The sequence below is a fragment of the Podarcis muralis genome, chromosome 5 (genome assembly GCF_964188315.1).
Source record: "Podarcis muralis chromosome 5, rPodMur119.hap1.1, whole genome shotgun sequence".
NCBI classification, from domain to species: Eukaryota; Metazoa; Chordata; class Lepidosauria; order Squamata; family Lacertidae; genus Podarcis; species Podarcis muralis.
The window spans coordinates 54,319,810-54,342,063 of NC_135659.1; the positions used below are offsets into that span (position 1 = coordinate 54,319,810).

General features: G+C 44.8%; 1 protein-coding gene across 1 annotated transcript in view; it reads right to left on the reverse strand.

Moving 5' to 3' along the window:
* The window catches only part of LOC114598451 (copine-5), a 124,264-nt gene that overhangs the window by 44,444 nt on the left and 57,566 nt on the right, over positions 1-22,254 (reverse strand). The window contains exons 7-10 of the mRNA XM_077928844.1: positions 13,847-13,906; positions 9,853-9,916; positions 4,111-4,214; positions 1,864-1,968 (exon numbers count right to left, since the gene is read on the reverse strand). Of these exons, the coding sequence (XP_077784970.1) occupies positions 1,864-1,968; positions 4,111-4,214; positions 9,853-9,916; positions 13,847-13,906 (333 nt within the window). The remainder of the gene's footprint in view (positions 1-1,863; positions 1,969-4,110; positions 4,215-9,852; positions 9,917-13,846; positions 13,907-22,254) is intronic.

The following is a 22,254-nucleotide window of genomic DNA, read 5'->3' on the forward strand; positions in this document are numbered from 1 at the left end:
CAATGAAGGGGTGGGGAAGATGTTTTGTTCATTTGATGTACACTTTGCCCAGTATATAGCTGGGTTTTATCACCAGGAACCACTGGCATGGAAAACAGCTTTGTAAATGTACATCAGCGCTGAGCTTCTAATCAATGGTAAACATTGTAGGTTTCATGGTGGTAAGAGCTGAAATTAAAGCACAGCTCTCAAGCTTGCAAGTGTAAACACACGAATGCTGAGAGTGAATTCTATTGTGTTTTATGACAACCGCAAGCTGAGTGAAGAATATATTGCACTGGGTAATGGGCCCAATCATTCTTCATGTAATTGGCATTCCTATGTACAAGGCTCTCTTATTACGCTGATTAACATGACTGTCAATCCCCTCCCAGCAAGACTATCTCTCCTGAATTGCTACTGACCTTTTCTGTGGTTTTAGGCATAGGAATGCTAGCTGCTTTTGCAAATGAAACAGATAATCCATCTCCAGGACATCTTCAATCACACCTTTCCCAGGCCTTTTAGTTCATTTCCATCCATCAATCACCCATTAAGTACATCTCTGTTCCAAGCAGCCTTCTCTAGAGAGTCGTCTCTCTTCACACCACCTCCACTTTTGCCTTTTCAGTTATGTTGACAGAACCTGAGCCATCTAATTTGGAACAGATCAGAGCCCCAGGTTTTTAGATTCTCTTAAGTCCCCAGGGAAGAGAAAACACTCACATCGCTTTGTTACTGGATGTGACAATTTCTACAGTATACAGTGCATAGCCAGTTGGGTTACAGAAATCATAAGCCATAGCTGACCTTGGTTATTGAACATACCATCATTTAAACTAACCAGAGTTTGGACATAAACACAGAACTCTGGTAAGTTTAAAAGCAAGTCCGACCTCATCTTCATGTGTGCATATAATGCTAAAAAATAGTTTAGTGATATATCAGGAAATGAAACAGGGGTATCTCCTACTCCACTGCTCCAATGGTCCACTCATCTTCCCTTCTTTCACCCACAGTGAAGACCAGTCCATTCAGGCAAGTGGGGCACTGCCCCAACACCCTGTCAGCTCCCTCTTCCTTGGCCTCAGTGTTGCCCTTATAGAACTTGGCAGGGAGGCAAACAGGAAGGAAACTAGAATTAGCTGGCTTTGCCTCTCCTTGGCTTTGGCTCCACCTACTGTTTGGGCTCCCTCTCCTTGCAGTCTGCCCTTCCAGTCCCCATGCACACCACTGATCCCCCACTCTCAGCTCAGTTTAAATCCCACTCACTGCAGCATGTGGGTAGTGAATGAATTGACTGAGTACTGGTGGTGGTAGCACAGTTAATGCATATTACCCAGATCTCACCACACAGCTCTGAAAGTTGCAGGAGGCTCTCAGGGTTTGGCCCCAAAAGCCTTAATCCTCAAAGGGCTTGTGATCCCTATGAAGTCATAGAATCAGTGCAGTTGCTAATACAATAGGAAGAGGTGAAATGGACAGTTACTGTTTGCAGAGGCAAAAGGGAGCTGTTGTCAATTGCTGCATGCTTTTCTTATTTTGAACTTAAGAGGAAACGAAAGATCCTGCTCAACCAGATCAAGGGACCATGGAGTCCAGCTTCCTATTTTTCCAGCCGTGACCACCCAAGGGCTTCCAGAAAGCCCACAAGTGAAGCTTGAAGGCAAGAGCGCCCCCCACAGAGCTTGAAAGCAACAGCACCCCTGCATTGCTTATCCCCAGCATCTAGTATTTAGAGCGCAATTTTGGGGGCATCTGTGACATTATGTTGGACCCAAGCCTCCCTCAGTGTTGCTTTCCTGTAAGACCTCCTGATCCTTTCCTCTAACAAACCAAGACACACAGTTGTCAAAACGGCATCTTATTCCATGGGGTCTGTACCTGTCATAGTCTCCATTGCACAGGGCCCGCACCGGGATAGCAAAGGACTGCCATACAGGGTTCAAAGTGTTCTTCACCACTTCGGTTTTGTGGCAGATGGTAAATCTGGCAGGATACAAATAAGGCCAGTTGAGTTAGGGTAGACAGGGAAAAATAAATAATGCTCCCCTAATGTCAGGCAGTCATGGACAGGGGCAAAGTAGCACAAGGTTGGACCAGGACCAAAATGGATTACTTGCTTTTAAAAATGTAACAACTCTCTAACAAAGCACCATCTTGGTAAAAGGTGTCTGGATCTTCCTCAGTGAACCTGGTCTTTTGGATGAGCCTAAATAGAACTGCATACAACCAAAGGGCAGCATCATAGGCCTTCAGTGCCAGCAGATCAAAATTTAGAAGCCAGGGGTTGGGAGCCTGTAGCTCTCCAGATAGTTTTGGACATGCAACTTCCATCAACTCCAGGTTTAAAAAACAAACTTGTGCTTCCTTGGCAACTGAATGAAGGAAATGGCCTTATACTGAGATCAGCTGGTAGTAGCTGTCTGAAATCCTCAGCAGAGTCTCCCCTATCTTGGGAGGGTGGAAAACGCCAATGAAAATGGAAAAGGAAGCAGAAGCTGCTGTGATTTGCATGCTTGTCTGTGGTCAGGAATGGAAATCTGTCAAGCAAATTCAATTGGTGTCCACCAATATCATTGTTATTATTAAGTCTGCAGATGATACGTAATGACATAAGAAGAGCCTGTTCTATCAGGCCAGGGGCCCGTCTAGTCAAGCTTCGTATTCTCATACTAGCCAACGAGATGCAGGACCTGAACACAATTGCAATCTCCCCTGTTGTGGTTTCCAGTAGCCCTTGCCAATTCATGCAGTGAATCTGGAGGGGGGCATCAGACTCTGGATCAAATTGGGAACCCCCACCCTGGATCCAGTCCCAAATAAGTTTGGGGTGGGGATTATATTTAATTAGGCCTTTAAAACCCCAATTAAACACCTAGCTGAAAGATGGGCATGGGAAGGAGACCATGCATAGTTCTATTCTATCCCCATTTAACTAATATGTAATTAATTTCCCCCTCTTTTTTACAGCATTTTGATGTTGCCTTTACAATGAAATGTGAATGTAAGTTATGTAAACAGTTATGTACCGTATGTTACATAAGTTAGGTAACTTCTCTTAAATAGGGGACATGAAATGTATAAGGTAGTATTTGGCAGAAACCAAACTGCAGCAACACAGAAGCAGAGCTGATTTTGATTAACACAGGTTGGGACAGAAACCGTTGCCAGTTCAACCCTAATCCTAGCCCTGCTATCTGATGGAGATGCCATGTTCTCTACTCCATTGGAAATTCAACTATGACTAAGCGTCCCTTTTATTTAGAACTGTCAAGAGGAGGACAATGTTGGTCATCTGTAGACTACCAATGCCTCTTCTAGGCTTATTAACGGCTATCTTTATCTGTTTTAAATTAAGCATATAATTTAATCTCTAACTGGCTCTGCATACAACCCAAGCAGTATTCATAAGCATTTTTAAAAAATGGCCTTGAGAATCACTACATGCAGGCTTTTGTCCCATATCAAGAAGCAGGTTTAAAATCTCAGCCAAAGAACATCCTTACCTCGCTGATTTGAAATGATTTTGAGAGAACCATTTCTTAGTGACCTTGCGTAAGTGTAAGTAGACCCACTAGGAAGTCACATCAGAACAGGTGTCAGTCAATTTTTGAGGACTGCTAACATTGCAAAACGGGCTTCGTAAAGATGGATTAATTTCTCCCAGAACAGTGCATAACGCTCAGTGCATAACATTTATAAACATGAGAATGCTTAAAAGAGTTTCCCTATCTTGCCTGGGGGGACATTGCACTGCAGACACTGGGTTGTTTAGATCCAGTTTTTCTGTGTCTGCAATTGGTATGTGTGCGTCCATATACTCTGTTTTCCATCTTAAGTTTTCCATAGTTGTTCAACTGTTGTTACCTAGTTTCTAAGCCGAGTCCCTTGTTTGGAGCAGGAGGATGGGTTTATAATACTTCTATTGTTAGAAAAGGAGAGCAGCTGCACCATGAATGTGGTGCCCAATACATTTTGAACAAACTCATTACCAAGGGAAATGTTTTATGCTTCTTGGCGGGGGGAAGGGGGAGTGCTTGGGACAACATTTTGCTACAGGTCACCTAAGCAAGCTCTGTTACAATCTGAATAATTATCCTGCCCCAAAGCAAAAGCACTTTGACTTACGTCCCATCCTCGTTACTCCTATAGAATACCATGAACGGGTCGGATTTTCCAAAGAAATCTTTCTTGTCCAGCTTGTTGGCACAGAACTGCATTGTGGCCACATCCTTGGAATGGGGAACAGAAAATATATCTATAAACTATTTGTTTGTTTCTGAAAATATTTATATACTCCCTAATTTGCACACATCTCAAGATCAGACTGGGCTTCCTGTACCTGCAATTTGCCTGTAAGACACCATCCGTGCAATTGCTAATTGTGTATTTGTTGTCTTTTTTAATTTGGCCCAGAGATCCTGAGTGCTGCACTACACTTTCTTGGTAGTAGGCAGGTATGAGAGGGAGCCAGAGTATCCAACCTTACATGTTGTTTGTGAATTCAACTCAGTGCGCAATTCTTCTTCCATTCACCTGCCAAACTCTCAGCTAATGATGCTACAGGCTGTGATCCTCTGACCCTCTTCAGTTGGAAATGAGTGACTCACCGTGTGAATGGTGTAAGCATTTAATCTTACAAAGGATACCATTGTAGGGGAATGAATAGGAGGAGCACATCTTCAAGAGGGGAGCAGATTTAGGGCAGTTGGGATGTCATAACTCTGTCCCAGGTGTGTCACTATTGCCTTGTCATGTGCCCCTCCTCCTCCTCCTCTTGTTCCCAGTGATCTGTCTTGGCATCATGGTTTGTTAATAAGTACCCAATACTTTTTGAGAGTGGGGACAAGGCAGCAAAAATCCAGGGTAGAGAGACAGGCCAACTCTACCAAGAATTAAATGGCTGCCTTGTCCCCACTCAATGTGCACATTCTCATGCTTCCTAAAGAAAGTTTGGAAAGCATTGCTTTCTAAGCTAGGACCTGTGGGAGGTGATACATAGATAGCAGTAAAGTACAACATTCCTTGTTTTCCTAGAGTGAACTTGCAAGGGAATGTTTGGTCCAGTCAGTAGAAAACTTCCTCTTTCCTACTGACTGGGACATACTTCCTCTTGCATGTGGCTAGAGGTTGGCTTGACCTTACCTGCCCAGGTAACACAAAAGGACATAGCATGCTGCAAACTCCCTCTCTCTCACTTCCTCTCGTTATAGGACCAGCAGCTTTTTAGAGATGCTCTGTTGGCCAACAGAGGACAAAGGGACCATTTCCATATGGGATAGATTCCACATGTATATACTCTGTAACTAAGTTTGCCTTCAGGGATCCATCTGTGAACTGAATGTGTGAGTAAACTTATTTTATATACTTTACACAAGATTGTGCCATGTCTATTCTTTTAAGGGAAATTAAGGTAAAGGTAAAGGTACCCCTGCCCGTACGGGCCAGTCTTGACAGACTCTAGGGTTGTGCGCCCATCTCACTCAAGAGGCCGGGGGCCAGCGCTGTCCGGAGACACTTCCGGGTCACGTGGCCAGCGTGACATCGCTGCTCTGGCGAGCCAGAGCCGCACACGGAAACGCCGTTTACCTTCCCGCCAGTAAGCGGTCCCTATTTATCTACTTGCACCCGGGAGTGCTTTCGAACTGCTAGGTTGGCAGGCGCTGGGACCGAACAACGGGAGCGCACCCCGCCGCAGGGATTCGAACCGCCAACCTTTCGATCGGCAAGCCCTAGGCGCTGAGGCTTTTACCCACAGCGCCACCCGCGTCCCTTTTAAGGGAAATTACCAGGAATCTATATTGAGAAGCTTAAACAAGCTTGCAACCAGCTACCTGCTGTGTGTTTAAGAGGGGAATGTAAAACTCTGCTAAGTTATAGAACTTGCTAGCACAAGTTAGGAAGGATATTATTAAACAATATATCCTCTCCTGCCTCCCTGAACATTCCCACAGGATCAACATCACTAGTGCTTGTGGTAGCAAAGCAGATGGTGAGATAAGGAAACCCACGAGGTGGTGCATTGTGCTGATAAAAGTAGGGAGTGGAATGTTTTAAGGAACCCCTGATCTCAAGCCATTTCCCAACAATGGTCTAATGGCTTTACTGGTTTAGAGGAGAGAATCTTCACCACAGTCCTAGAAGTTGCCTCCTGAGATGGTCAAGAGCAAAATATCCTTGAGGACCATGGTAGATACTCTAGGGCAGAAGATGCTCAAAAGGCTCTCAGGTGATGCAGGATGCTTAGCCAGAGGTCACCTGCTCCTTTGTGCAGCTTTAATCCTTGGCAGCACTACTCCCTGATCAAGCCAAAAACAGCACACAAGAATCAAGCGAACTGCTCCTGATCTGGGGACAAAGTCAAAATGGAACAGTGCAGAGGTCTTGGGGCATGTCATCACTTCCCATGGGGTGTCCACCAGATAATGTATGGTGTCCTGCATGCTGCTTCTGGAGCAGAGAGCGAAAGCTGGGTTGTCCAGGAAGAAACAGCATGCAGGTACATTCCTTCTGCCTTGGCAGGCACCACTCACAATGGGATGGCCGATCCACACATCCTTAACTTCTGGGAATGAGGGGCAATGATCTCATGGCTCAGAGGTGTGACCCTCTAATTGTAGCTTAGCTAGGTAAAGGTACCCTGCCCGTACGGGCCAGTCTTGACAGACTCTAGGGTTGTGTGCTCATCTCACTCTATAGGCCGGGAGCCAGTGCTGTCCGCAGACACTTCCGGGTCATGTGGCCAGCGTGACAAGCTGCATCTGGCAAGCCAGCGCAGCACACGGAACGCCGTTTACCTTCCTGCTGGTAAGCGGTCCCTATTTATCTACTTGCACCCGGGGGTGCTTTCGAACTGCTAGGTTGGCAGGCGCTGGGACCGAACGACAGGAGCGCACCCCGCTGCGGGGATTCGAACCACCGATCATGCGATCGGCAAGTCCTAGGCGCTGAGGTTTTACCCACAGCACCACCCGCGTCTCACAGCGCCACCCGCATTCCAGTAGCTTAGCTAGGCAAGGTCTAATAATTGTTCTCCCAGCTGGGGTTCAGAAATTGGCCATTGATCACTTACAGTATCTTGAAATAGTAATTGTTTGGAGAAGTGGGATGTGCTCAGGCAGTACGGTACTTCTGTTGCTGCACTCCCCAATCCATAGAAATGAGGGAGTATGCAGGTTTGATTTTCTCTTATCAGTGTGACTTCCCATTATCAGCATTCAGGATAAGATAGGGAGGGAGGCAAGAAAGTGCTGGGTGGGTTAAGACAAGGCTCTTGGAAAATCGGGGGGGGGGGGGGAGGACACAAGCAAGTTGAATTCTTTGGGGTGATGGTGCAGAAACTGCCAAGGAACAATGTCACTGGGTGGAAGCACAGTTAATCCCATATGATGCATTCCCATACTATCCTCAGCACAGAGGGAAAAGTTAAACCAGATTCTAGCGCAGGCTGCAGAACGGCTCATGCAGAGCTAATTGGTTCTGTCTCGGTTCTTTCAGATCGAAATGAGTATTAAATTCTCTTTATGGCACAACAGATGGTATTCTGCTTTGGATGCATTCAAGCACATTCCCGAAATTCTGCACGGACATCAGTGTCACAAACAGCCTGCGTTAACCAGACAGCGCATGTCTCGTGAGCTGGATGGGTCTGTGTGCTGTATGTTTATGAGCAAAAAGTGTGAAGCACTTCGTGTTGTTTGAATATAAGTATTTGGTGTGGTGCATCCATCTGCACAAGTCTGCCTACAGAAAGACAAATCCACAAATGAACATGTGAGAAAGAGTTGGTCTGTATGTCTTTTTTTAGCTGTGCAAGTTCAACATAGGTGTGTGAAGAGGGGGGTTAAAAAATATATTGTAATTGTCTGTGTAGGAGAAAAAATAGGATTTCCTTCCCTCTTGCAGACGTCAGCTGTGTGGGCGAGAGAAGGTGACAAAAATGTAGTGATACTGTTTGTGTTCATTTCTGTATGTGGGAGAGAAAGGGAAGGAAAGAATCTGTCTTTGCTGATGTTTAGTCTCTAGGCAGTCCTGTCTTTCTCTTAAAAGTTATACACCAACTGTGCTGTTTTGTTCTGTTCAACACCAGCAGCAAGCAAGTGGACAGATTCTGATGCTTGTCAGGGGCTGATACTTGACTCTGGCAGTTGGGTTCAACCGGGCATAGGCTTGCAACTTGCCCATTCTCCTCTTGTCTCCCCTTCACAAAACAAATTTGTGACCGAGAATGCTAGGAAGAACCTCGATCCAGATGTGGTAAGATTTTCCTCTGGAAGAAACCTGATTTTACTTCATTAACCTCTTCAGGACAGATAATCCAGAAAATTTTCTGTGGCCATTTCCTCTGATGGAGCTGGCTGGGGAAAGGAGCCTTACAAAAGGAGGAAAACATTTTAGCAAACAGGCATGCCCAGTGGCAGGTTTGTATGGCAAGTCAACCCAGTTTTGAACAGCTTTGTGCTTTGGAATGTGATGGGGCTGGGACAGAGATTCAGATTTGTGCTGGAAGCCCAATGAGTCAGCCATTGATTCATTACATTTTTATCTTGCTCTTCCTTTGAGGAATTCCAAATATTATTGCACATGGGTTTCTCTCTTTTATCCTCACAGCAACCCTTTGAGGTAGATCAGATTGAGAGAATGTGCGACTGGCTGGAGATGTTGAGTGAGTAATGTTGAGTGAGTGTGTATTGACTCTGACAAGTTTTGCTTTGTTGCATTTCTGCAGGTTCCAGCTTTAATGGTTTATTTTTACTTTGTATTTCAATGGGCTTTTTACTTATTCACTGTAAACTGCCAGGCAACTTCGTACTATTAGGCAGCATACAAATGCCACACAGACACAGACAAACACTCCATCCACACAACGCTGTGCAGATATTCATTTGCGTTCTGACACCCACCTACCTCTACCCAGAAACTGCATCCCTAATGGTTAAGGCATCAGATGCATTTCTCTTCACAGCAAATCTTTCCACACACTTATTATTTCTTAGTTGCTGCCCTTGTTTGTCCTTTAGTACACAATCTGAACTCTTAACTTCCAGCTGTGACCACACTTTAGCCATTGACGTTGGCTGTAATCTCGGTTCTTGCTCTGAGAGCTGTTGAGAGGAGTGTTTGTCCAGAAACTGCAGCAGACAGTGAGCTTACATGGTAGTCTCCCCACTCCCACCCCCACCACAAGCGATAAAGAGCTGAAGGGAGTGGAATCTCTCATTGCAACCTTATGACTCTCCAGAGCTGCACATTTTCTATTTCCACATTACAACTATTCTGGTCTCTGCTGAGAACTCACTGAACAGTTTGTCCAATTGCACAACACGTTGTTCCACCAAGGCTCTACAGTGCATACACATACATGCACCATGTGTCCAATACCTCATTTCAGTGTTCTGAGAGGCGTAACATGGGCAGGGCTGGGGGGTGGGTGTCACCCCGGGTACAGTTTTCTTTGGGGTGCATTCCTCATGACGCCCTGCCAGCCCATGGGTGGATGGATACAAGGCAGAATTGGCATGAGAGCATACCATCTGCAAGGGTGAGAGATTTTGTGTGCCAATGCTGCAAATGTACAACCAGCATGCATTGCAGGAGCACTCAAATGAGATGAACAGCATGGAATATTTGTCAGCGTATCTACTTTGTCTGTGTCTCAGCCTCTCTCACCATACTCTGCATTATTATACAGCTGATCTTCACGAGCCATGAAGTATGGTAAGGACTTAGAGAAGAAAACACCTTGTTATATATGATTATCCCTAGAGCTCTTTGGCTTTTTGAACTCAAGTCGCCAGCAGACAGGAGCTTCCCTTGCTCCCTCAGGAGCAGAGGCCTGACCAGAAGCTCAAAGAGCAGAGAATTACTTACTCGGCAGTTACCCAGTTCCTCAGCTGACAGGATAATGGTGCCACACTTCTTCCCTGGAATCCCCCTGCAAGAAGAAAGAAAATGGTTCAGCAGCTGGGAAGAAGATGAAGAAAGAGCAAGCAGCTGATCGATGCTGCCAGCAAGTCCCCCTGGTATTGGCTGCACTATAGGCTGATTGGCAACTGCAGTGAGCCCCTGGGAAGGCATGCTGTCAGCATCAATCAGTTGTTTAGTGCTCACACGACAACTTCAAAGAAGCTGGTTGAAACTGCTCAATAACGGATTACAGCGAGCCCTTCTGAAGTCTTATTTGCAGGTGTAAGTAGTTTTCCAGCTTTTTCTGGCTGGAAAAAGTCTAACTTCCCAAAGATCATGCAGAAAGCTTAGATGGGAATATGGGCTAGGGCTTCCCGTGTTCAAAAACTAGCATTTTGCTACGGTGGTTTTCAGACCTGGGATCTATCCTCAGCCCCAGCTTGAAACATGAGGCCCTGCTGCATTAGGGCTGTGGTTCTGTTGCTTAATTTATTTGGTTGCTGTTGGTTTTTATTTTTGGTCTGGGAAGTTTTGCTGGAGGCTGAAACATTAAACTATTATAAATAAATAAAAGAGTCCAACCTGAACAGCCACTTTCAGCCAATCCTGTGCATGCTTACTCAGAGGTAAGTCCCACTGTGTTCATTGGGACTCACTCCTGATAAGTGTGCTTTGAATTGCATCCGCAAACATTTCTGAAGGTGGCAAAATAAAGGAGAAGCCAAGAAGGGTTTTTCCCTTCCCAGATGAAAAGATGAAGCTTTTGGTCGATTTATGCTACTGGTTCTGAAGCTTGAGACAAACTGAAATATTTATTTTGAGTGCACAAGTAAGTAGGACATTGAGAGACACAACTCACCATGGAGCAAAACTAAGAAAAGAGGTTTACTTCAACACACACACCCCACCCTCCTTTTTATTGTCAGCATCTTTGAATAGAACAATTTTGGCCAGCTTTGTGATTTACAATCATTCTGTCCATTCAATTCCACAAGAGCAGGAAGCCCTGCTGGGTAATGATCACTCAAAACGAATTCATCCTGCAGGCCAGATGACAAGTTTATTTGTTTGATGGGGTTTGGAAATTAGGAGTAAGACAGTAAGCAACTGATGTGACCTTTTCCCAGACATCAAATTTTTGTAAAAGAAATTCCAAAAACGACATTACCCATGGGCTACCTAAATTATGGTTTCAGTTCTTGACCAACTTCTTGCACAAGAGGGAAAAGTAGGTATTTGAGCACAATGTTTGTTGCGCATGTAGCGAATTGGTCCTCTGAAGAATTTCCCATGAACAGAAGTTGCAATTTTGAGCACCACCACTCATGCTAGGAGTAGGGCATGAAGTCCTAATTTGTGGCGGTGACAATTAGGGGTGGTGGATAAATTTGATTTACTTTGCATTTAAAGGTGAATCTGCCTAATCCACACTTTCAGAAACAATATGGGACCTGAAACACAGTCATCCCTTGAAATTTGCACTTCTCTAAATTTTGCAATGTAGTTCTCCAGGCCAATAATGTGTACAGAAATGCAGAATATGAGGGTAAAGCGTTCGTAAAATGGAATGTATCTGTGAAAACGGCATACAAAATGCACTGCATTAGGGAAATTTACTTTGGGAAATGTGTATATTAGACAAAACTGCAGAGAAACTGAATTTCTACATTAGGAGAAATTCAGACTAAAACACTGGTTTTTCATGAGGACTTAAAAAAAACATTTCAAACATGAAAATGTGGAGAACTGAAATCAAGGTTGGCAAAATGAGAAACCAAGAGAAACTAAAGTTTACAGATTTGCCCATCCCTTGGGACAATAGAGTCAGACCACTGATTTGCCACATGTCTGGAGCAATCTGGATTTTAAAATAAGTGTCCAGTATCATGCAAATTAAGTGAATTATGTAGACTGGTGCTCCTTGGCTCTTTCTGTACAAGAAGACATCCCAGTTGTCTTTTCTACAATTGTGATTCATATTGCTTACAAACTGCCCTCTTTCACTATGTGCCCCACATCTCATTTCCCTTTTGCGGGGGGGGGGGTCATTTGCAAACATTGGGGTCATGCCAGATTAACTAGGCTCCCTCAGGATAGACAGGCAGAGTGTGAAAATCTGTGTCTTGCTTGGTGTACACACTAACTCTATTAAAAAGAAATATGACAGTAGTGCAGTTTTGCACATGTGTGTGGCCTTGGGACAAATTTCTTCAGGTTTATAAATATGTGAGAAATAAAAGGAACAAATATTAAGACTGGGTCTACTGGGGAAACTGCAGCACCTTACTGGGAGGGAAGCATGCATGGACCCTACTACATGCGACAGCAGTGATGGTTGCTGGAATATGCAGGAGACATGATTATATACTTTTCAGTTCTATCCTACCTTTCCACTGCCAGAAAGGAAGAAAGAGAAACTGGGCTGGGGAAGTTTTTTGACCCAATGGGCCATTCATTTATCTCCCCTACCCCCACCCAGGCCACCTGTCAGTCATCTAGCATCACAATGGTGCCATGTGATTGATAGGTGGGTTGTCCCACCCACCTGTCAAACTTGGCCCAAAGAGGTGGTGGGTGACATTGACCAAGTGCAATTGAACTCCCTGCACAACAGCTAATGTGTGGGCCAATGTCAATCCTGCTTACTGAAGGGTATTGCCAGCCAGTTTGCAACAGGAACTCACTGGCCAGCCTGAAGCAAGCAGGATCAAACTCCACACCCACCAGCTGATGTACATGTGTGCGTGTGTGTTTTCAATCCTGCTTTCAGCAGTCATGGCTCTACTTGGCCCATTCCTGACATCACATATGATGTCAGGTGTGGGGCAGGTGGGCATGGTTTGGGGGAAATGACCTGGCAGGCCAAATGGAGTGTAGATGTATACAGCACCGCTAAGATGACCATTATCTGAACCTTACAGTCTGCTGTAGGTTTTCACATAAGCATGCCCCATAACTAGGCAGCAGTAAGATCATGATTAGGTTAGTGTGCTGTTAAGAACCGAGTGTTTGCAGGCACCCTTTCACCACTTTTTATCAATAATTTTATATGTTTTATACTTTTGCCAATTGCATGAGAAATTTTATTGCTATGAAAAGTTTGATAAATAAATGCATTTAGATATGAATGATCCAAGTTTAAAAAAATCTCTGCTCAATCCAGTGTGTTTTAATCTGTTTTTAGTGTACTGCTGATTTTATTTTTTAATGTTTTAAATAGCTGTTTTTCATTGCTTTTACCAAAAAAACCTCATTGTAAACCTAGTTGAGGTTTTTCTTTTTTTTTTCTTTGCAATCTCAAGGTGCATAAAATTTATGAAATAAAATGCCTACATAAAATCAAATCTACCTCTGAGCCTATGGCTGATTCTGTGATGTATCAAGGACAAAGAAGAATCTGGAGTGCTCCTTTTTGCACTGCCCATGTATGGCAGTACCTGCTTTGAATGTTACACATCTCCTCTCTCTTCTTCCTCTATTACCTAGAGTCAGCCATATGTGCTATGCTCTTATGAGGATTGATGACATAAGTATTGCTAACACTGAAAATAGTGTTAGAAACAATGGGCTGGTCTCAGTTGTGTGTAAAGCCAATGTAAATATCATCTGAACAGGGGTGGGGATGATAGCACTAACACAGTTCTCACCAGCAATGTGGAATTCCATCCGCAAAGTGAAAAATCTACTCCAGCCCACAGCATCATGCTCAGAATGGCGTAGGACAACCATGTGGAGGTACCACCATTGGGTAAGAAAGACTGGTGTTCTTTGTGCAAATTACGCTTATATTTAGCAGTGGGTGAAATGTGCTAGGTCAGTGCTGGAATTAACAGCCTTTCTCCTCCCACTTTCTCCTCTAGCACTTGGTTCCTTAATATATGCCTACATGCCAACCTATGATAAAAAATAACAGAGTTATTTCTAGGGTACGAGAATAAGACGCTTCGGCATGACTTACCCATTGGAGACAGATGGCATAGGCTTCCCGGTTTTGGAATGTAATGTAAAGGCTCCCATCCTGGAAAAGGGGGAAAGGAAAGAAAGACACCTAAAACTTCAATTCCTACTGATTCCATACTTCTGTGCAAGCTCTCTCTCTGCATCATTTCCTGTTCATCCAATGTAAAAGTATAGACTGGAATTGGTTCTGATTTCCTGTCCTAAATATGGCGGTTACTGTGATGGTAACATATGAGAGTGCTGGAGGTGAAATAGTTAAACAAGTTACCCAATCAGAACCCAGGGGGTGGAGTCAGAGGGACAATAAAACCAGCTCTGGGAGTGGCGAAGGGAGGAGTTCGTTGGGAGTTGGGTGGATGGTACGACTGGGAGTGAATTGGGATAGAGTCTGTGGGTGGGTTGAGTTAGTATAGCGAAATAAGCTGAGTCAGGAACAGTTAGGGGCTAGGAAGACAAGTAAATATCTGAGAGGTGGTTTAGTGAGTGAGAGCAGGTAGAGGAAGTTATAGGTCCGGATAGGCACCCCATGATCGTAATTGACCAATATCGTTTATGAAACCACATGCTTGTTAAACTGCAATCAATAAACAGAAGTTTATGTTCCAATTTAACCCTGACTGGACTCAGTATTGTACCAGGTAGGGCCTTGGTGGTGGCAGCGAGAAATAAAGTGGTGGCACAGGGATCAATAGATGGTGAAACGTCCGGGGACCCTGTGTGATTGCCACAGTTACTAGCTTCAAAGCTCTGTGCAGCTTTGGACCAGGACACTTAAGGAATCATAGCCTTCAATACAAACGTTCAATACATTTAGTTAGGTTAAACATACGAAACAGAAAGGTGTCCCCATTCTCCCTGCCAAAGCCTCACTTAACAGGATCATGAGGCAGTTGCGACTTCCAGTGAGATCTTGTGAAACTCTTGCGAGATCTTGCATAGCACTCACAATATCTTATCAGAAGCCACTGCTTCTCCCCTCTTCTCTAGTGGTGATGGCATGGGTGGGTGGGGGCCCCATGTGGGTGCTGCCCCACAGAATTCCACCACCTTATGCAGCTGCCTCAGTGAACCTCATGGGCAGACCAGCTCTCTGTGGAGGTTCTTCTGTACATCCCATAATCAGCTTGAGTGGCAAGAGCTGGAAAGGCCTTTTTTGAAAACATGCCAGATGCCAGTGAGTGCAAACTGCAGTCTAGTCTCAGGTTGAGTTTCCCATGTGTTTGTTCCTTGCTTGGTTCCTGCTACACCAAGCAACTACTTACATGATCAAAACTATGCTTGCAGATCAAATATTAGAAAGGCAGGGCTTTCATATCACTTCACATGTCAGCTCAAATAGCAACCTTTTGAGTTCGTGGTAAGTAACAGAGCAAAAAGATATACTGAGCAATTACATGCATGTGGGTGACTCAGACCTCAACCTAATAAAATAATGGCAAATGACTCAGGATATCCTCCCAGTTAAGCTACTGAACAGTGAATCAGCCCCCTGGTGCAAAATGGAAATTCCAATATGGCCCTCGCTCTCCCTGGGCTCACAATGGAACCCTCTTGGATCCCGTGTCAAAATCACTGAGCTCAGAGATGTCTAGCAGTGAAGTTGCCTTATTAGCTTACAAATAGCCTCTCATTAACAGCAGGCAATAGGCTCATCTGGCTGTATTGGGGAGAAGAAACCTCTGGCTGTGTTTCTCCAGAACCCTGTTTTTTGTCCGTAAGCGCTCACCCCACAAAAATTCTCACTTCTTGAAAACCCGCTACAGACTCTGAGGGATTCATTCAGAGAGGTGCATTCAGAGAGATAACATCATGACAGAATCTGCACGCTTGCCAATGATCAAGCACGCCATGACCTTGACAAAAGTTCGACCCGGGCTCTGGAATTCAACTTAACAACTTAGTGTTTGTGTGTAAGTTGGAGACACATTGCTGCTGTGATGAGGTTGAGCTCGCTGCTCCAACCTCTCCCAGGCTGCTAAGAACTGTTAAACCTTTGGACATCACCTGTATTCCTTGGTTTGGGGGCCACAGCTACAGAGACTGTGATCAGGTCCCCTCCTATAGAGATGCAGCTTCCTTGATAACATTTATGGAACCTGACTCTAATATTCCTTCTCTCCCTGAATGCTCTGAAAGAGCCATGGCTCAGAGACGCATCTGGAAAGCTGCAATTTCTAATCAATTTGGGTTTCCTTCCACTCTGCAAGGACATGAGACTGTCCTGTATTTCACAGGTATGAAGAAGGGTAGACACAGGATTGTTTCATCATAAGCAAATGATGATCTCATTGAATCAGTCTGAGTCAAAGTGATCTGATATGGAACAGCAGAGGCCAAAGTGATAGTATTTTGGGGACCAGTGGCAACACCTTTCTGAAGAGTGATGACTTCTGCCAGGATTTGGCATTTTTCAGCTGTCAGCTGGCTTCTTGCCCAAGACCTATGACATTCACAGGTGACTCAAGCATCACTGTTGCCCATTTAGTACATAATCCTAAACCATAGTTTAGTATATGAGAACAAGTCTTAGTTAGCCCCAGACACACCTGCTTCCCCTTCTCCTCTTCTCTAGTGTGGGTGCAAAGAGGAAGCAAGAAGCAATGTTACTGCTTTTAAATTAAGCAGAGTTTCTTGTGTCTTGGGAAAACTCTATGGTGAGTTTAAATCAGCCTTCCTCAACCTGATGCCCCCAGATGTTGTTGGACTAAAATACAGTGGTACCTCAGGTTATGGACGGTTCAGGTTACAGACTCTGTTAACCCAGAAATAGTACCTCGGGTTAAGAACTTTACTTCAGGATGAGAACAGAAATCGTGTGGCAGCAGCAGGAGGCCTCATTAGCTGAAGTGGTACCTCAGGTTAAGAACAGTTTCAGGTTAAGTTCTTAACCTGAGGCACCACTGTACCCATAAGGCCCAGCTAGTAAGGACAGCTGAAGGGCACGAGGTTTAAATCCCGCAGTCTGCTTCCATGTCATTTATCACCTCATATCCTTTCCTATTTAAAGAGGGCTCCAAGTGGGTTACACATATTATTATATACCTATCCTCTTTGCTGGTCTTTTTGTGATGTCAGCAGCACAGGAAAAGAGGGGGAAATAGGCTGTGGCCAAATTCTGAGAGCCATGCCCTGCTTCTACTGTGAAACTCTGCCAGTTCCTGCTCCAACTGGAGGGCTGAGATTACATTCTGAGGCTCAGCAAGGCTTTTTTTTTGTCTATGCACCACCAGCCTCACGTTCAGGCTTTGGTCACCATGCAGTCAGAGTGATGGTAGGTGGCAAAGGAGTAGAGATGACGGATCATCACAGCTGCAGCTACTGACAGCGAAGTGAAGCAACCTCTCTCTCTACCAGCTGGAGACAGCATTGATTAAGAAAATTGCAGAGTCCGAGGACATGGATTTGCCTGGTGCTGTTTCCCCCAGAAGAGGAGAGGGATTTATCCTGCACTTGCCATCAATGAGCAAGAGTCAGTTTGATAAGCTTCCAGCAGCACCGGTGTGGCTATTAATACAATGTACCTTGCTCTATTGAACACCCACTCTGAGCCCTAATACCTACATGGTGATCAACTCTCCATCAAAGGACAGAGGCAAGAGAGGGTCCGGCCCTAAAACACAAGGAGGAGGAGGAGGAGGAGGAGGAGGAGGAGGAGGAGGAGGAGGAGGAGGAGGAGGAGGAGGAGTTTGGATTTGATATCCTGCTTTATCACTACCCTAAGGAGTCTCAAAGCGGCTAACAATCTCCTTTCCCTTCCTCCGCCACAACAAACACTCTGTGAGGTGAGTGAGGCTGAGAGACTTCAAAGAAGTGTGACTGGCCCAAGGTCACCCAGCAGCTGCATGTGGTGGAGCGGGGAATCGAACCCAGTTCACCAGATTATGAGTCCACTGCTCTTAATCACTACACCACACTGGAGGGAGGGAAATAGGCAGAACTAAGAAGAAATTTAGGATCAGCAGCAGGTTCAAGGTAAAGGATCACAGAAGATACAGGACAAAAGGAAACAGGTAGTCAAGTCAGGGGTGATATAATTTAATGTGAAATGATGTTGTGCAGAAATGGTTAGCCAGCCTACTACATCCAGTATTTTCCTGTGTCTCTTTCAGGGGCTGTGGGGAAGATGAATCCAAGAATGGCAAGGCAGCCAAGTCAGTCTTAGCTTGCCTCTTTATGGGTCAGTAGGGCAAGGCCAAGCTTCCCAACAACACCCTGGCTGCCTTCCAAGGTCAGGTCAATCCATATAACCATGTTTTGGGTTGCTGAACCTTAGCATTATGCAATATGCAACCAAACCATCGGGACTGAGAGGAGACTGCTGAGAATACGAGTGTGGCTGCTGTTGCAAAATATGCACATATCCAGGAGTTTCAATCTGTCTCACACAACAATATTCCATTTTAATGACACTTTGACCACTTGGCCCATTTTCTGCCATGCCATTTATGTGAGATCCAGGTTGAATGAAGCAGGAATTATGATAAAAATTGATATTTAAGAAAATATGGGGAATATGATAAGATGCAGTTTGAAAAGAATATCTGGGGAAACCACAGAGGGGTGGAGGGAAGTCAGAGGATTCCGAGAATCCTACTTGTAAAATGATTAAGATTTGTGTATGATGACAAATGTTAAAAGTGAAAACGCATAAACAAAATTGTAAAAAAAAAATATGTGTGAGATCCAGATTGAGGGGCACAGTGAGGCCACAAAAGAGCCTCCTTTGACATCCTATCCAATGGCTCAGCAGATTGCCATTGGATCTCAGAGCTGACTCGCGCACTGCCTTCACGATGAAGAAAATGCACAAAGTCAAGCCCACGGCTGTGTATGTTCTAGAAGTCAGTACAGATGGCAAGAATGGGAAATCCCTCTCCATGCTTGTCACGAGAATCAGCTGCAGCTTCCAGGCATGCCTATGAAAGCTGGGCTAATGCAGAACATCCACATGCACAATGGAAAGCTCCAGAGGCAGTTATTTGCTTCCTTCTGACTTGTACTGCTTGCGTGGGTAAGCAGGTGGGTGGTGTGGCAATGGGTGGCAAGTGGGGATTGCTCCCAGGTGGCTTCAGAGTCACTGCCTCATCTGCCCATCCATCTAAGCAGCACCCATGAGAAGGACGCACGGAAATTATTCTCCCACTTTGCTGCTTCCCTAGAGCTATTATCACTTTGCTCAGTCCTGGCACTGTTCCGACAAGCGACAGCTGAGGATCACTCCCCCTGATACCTTGCTACCTCCAGTGGGGGAAGTGGAGCCCCCAGCCAATTGCATTTATCTCTAGAGCAAGCAGAGTATTCTCCTTCACATTCTGTGTATCTGAACAGGAGGAGCTAGCTTGATTCCATGCATCCCCTCATTATGAAAGCAAATCAGCTACCTGATTGAGTCGCTTCTACTCAACTCTCCCGTTTCCTGAGATGTACTGAACTTGCCCTTTGGAAGATGCATAGCATGATTTACTTGTGCACTAGCATCTCTCACAGCAAAGGGGTGCACCCAATGTGCCAAACACATTTGGAATTGTGAAGAATGACTTCTGTAATAGAAATCGAGATTCAAGTGACAAGTGACTGTCATGCATGGAAACTGTGCTGAATCCAGTATGTGGGAGCGGGGTGGGGGGGAGGAAGGATAATGAATCATTTATCCTTGGTTTAAAAAGTCAAAAACTCTCAAAGCACAGGCATCATATGAGGAGAGGAGAAACAATCTTGAATTAGCTTAGCTGGAAACTGTGCTTAAGAAATCTGCCGCTATTTTGCTAGCATGGGATTTCAGAATCACCAATGAGGAGAGGCCCACAATTGTAACTGGAAAGGTCAGAAAAGCTCTCCAGCATGCTGTTCTCACTGCCTACATGTCCCAGACCTTTGCTGGAGGAGGACATCCTGGCTGTGAAAAAAGCCAATTAGAGCTAGAGGCCGACTGCAATAAGTGGCTGCAAACTCATGTCAATGGCCAGCAAGGTGTGTTGGAAATGCAGAATCTGCCCATGCCTTCCATGCTGTTGTCTTCTGATGAGGCAAAAACACAAATGGGGAGCAGTAGAAAGCCCCATACGGTGACATCCTAGGGAAAAACCTCTCTGGATGTCCAGTGCAGTTCAGCATTAAGACCTGAGACATTCCTGTCCCTTACCATAAGTTGACTTGAGGCCTTGTTGTGGGTGACTAATAAATTGAATAAATATAAAACAGTACTTTGTAAATTACCAGTGGTTTAATAGTTAAATGCTGATAATAGAAGTTGACCATAAATCTAACTGTGTGTTTCTGCATCCAGGGTGGGGCAGCAAGTAGAGTTTAGATTTTCTACTTCATACACCAAAATGTATTATGTTTTCTTGTGTTGTTATGTGTGCTGGAAGCTGCCCAGGGAGCAGGGGTAACCCAGCCAGGTGGGCTTAATAATAATAATAATAATAATAATAATTATTATTATTATTATTATTATTATTATTATTATTATTATTATTATTATTATTATTATTGGCTGGCCCCCTGGGTATGCTGAGGATGGGTCTGTGGATTAATAATACCAAACGCTTCATTCTGTGTTCCATTATCACTTTCACTGAAGCAACTCTCTAACTTAGTAGGCTGCAAACACAGAGGCCAATTACGTTCTGTCTCCCAGGAGTTGGCTGTTCCCAGGCCACCCTCTCCTTCGTACTATTAGCACCAAATCACAGACTAGGAGATGAAAAGGCAAAGTGCTGTGTCAGCAGCTCCTGCATCTTCTGTCAAAAATATGCCTGGTACCTGGAGGGAAAGGGGGGAAGAGACACATGCCAAAACATGGGTTCTGTAGCTGTGCTTGAAAGGCCTGCTCACACCTCCTGGAGATCCAAGAAGAACGAAGATTGTGCTGATGTAGAGGTACATCTTCTGCTCCCCTCTGTGTTTGTTATTAAATCAGTGCAGTTGCTGGTTTGCCGTGAGCTCCCTGGCAGCTCGCCGGCTTTGCCTGTTGCGGTCCAATCAGTCTGTCCACGCTAAGCACAAAATGATTCTGCACTGTGGCCTAGGAAGGGTTGCTGTTTTCATGGAGGATAAGATTATATTTTACATGTCTAGATACTAATTGATGAGGAACACGAGCAGAGCATGTGCTCATGTCCTGCTTGGGGGTGCTTCCCATAACATACCCTCCAATACGGCGTGGCCCAAATCTGGGACACCATCTTCCAGGTCTGAAATCCTGTGTGAGTCACATGGCACACATGTGTTCTGGGGCACTGTGCGAGATCGCATACCCGGCAAATGCTTTTTTCAGGGCGAGATCTCAGCCTGAAATTGTGCGAGAACAAGGGGTCCAAAATGGCCTCCGTACTCTAGCAGGGGAAAATGGGATGTCCCTGTTTTTCTGGGGCAGTTGACATGTATGCCATAAGTATTTGGTTGGCCATTGTGAGAGCAGAATGCTTGCCCAGATAGGCCTGTGGTTTGATCAAGCAAAGCTCTTCTTACGCTGTTCACCTGTTTACATTATACATTTAGAGTGCATCCATAAGTTGCACAATGCTTGGAGTCTTTAGCAGCCATAAGTTAAAGTCAGTCAGTGCTGATTCCAGTTTGCCTCCAGGAGCTGAGCTAGCTCTGCTCATGCTGATATCAAGACCTTATGCAAGGAATGAAGGTGGTCTTCCATGATTTCATCTCTGGTGTCCTCAGGCAAGTCACAGGCTTGGATCCTAATAAACAGGAGTGTAAGTCTATTTGAAGGGCTGTCAGGAGACAGTCCTCTTTCAAAGGTGTCCTCTGTTTGCTTTAAAGATAAAGAACCATAAAAATGGAGAGCAGGAAGTCCCTTGGAATTGCACGTTAGCAGTCTGTGCAGACTGTCACAGCAGTCACAGGTGTCCCTCCTATTATGTCAAGATGCATTTATTGCAATTATTTCTAAATTTGCATCTATAGACATAAATCGCCATATGTAGTTTTATGCATATTAGTATCTTATTTTGTCTTCTTTTTTGGGTGATGCAAATCCTCTCTACTACCTTATTTTCTCCCCACCACTGAAAAACATCGCAGCGGAGTTGGAGAATCCCCTTGAACAGTGTGGAAAGAGCCACAGGAGGCTGCTGGGGAAGGAGGAAGTGCAGTATGTTTGTGGGGTGGGGAGATAAAGTCCTTTCCCCACACGGTTCTTTCTGCTGACAGGTCTCAGGATCCAAGTCACTATTCCCCAGTCTTTATTCCTCTGCCTATAGAATGGGAATAACAATGACCTATATTACAGGGTTCCCGTGTGGCAGAAACAAATGAGAATTGGGAGTGCATTTTTTTTACACATGAGAAGAGCAGTGCAAGGATTAAATAATGATTTGGAAATCTGCTTCCCTTTATTGTTTCTTTATATCCAGTCAGGGCCGGCACTTTGTACCTGCTGCTTCTCTA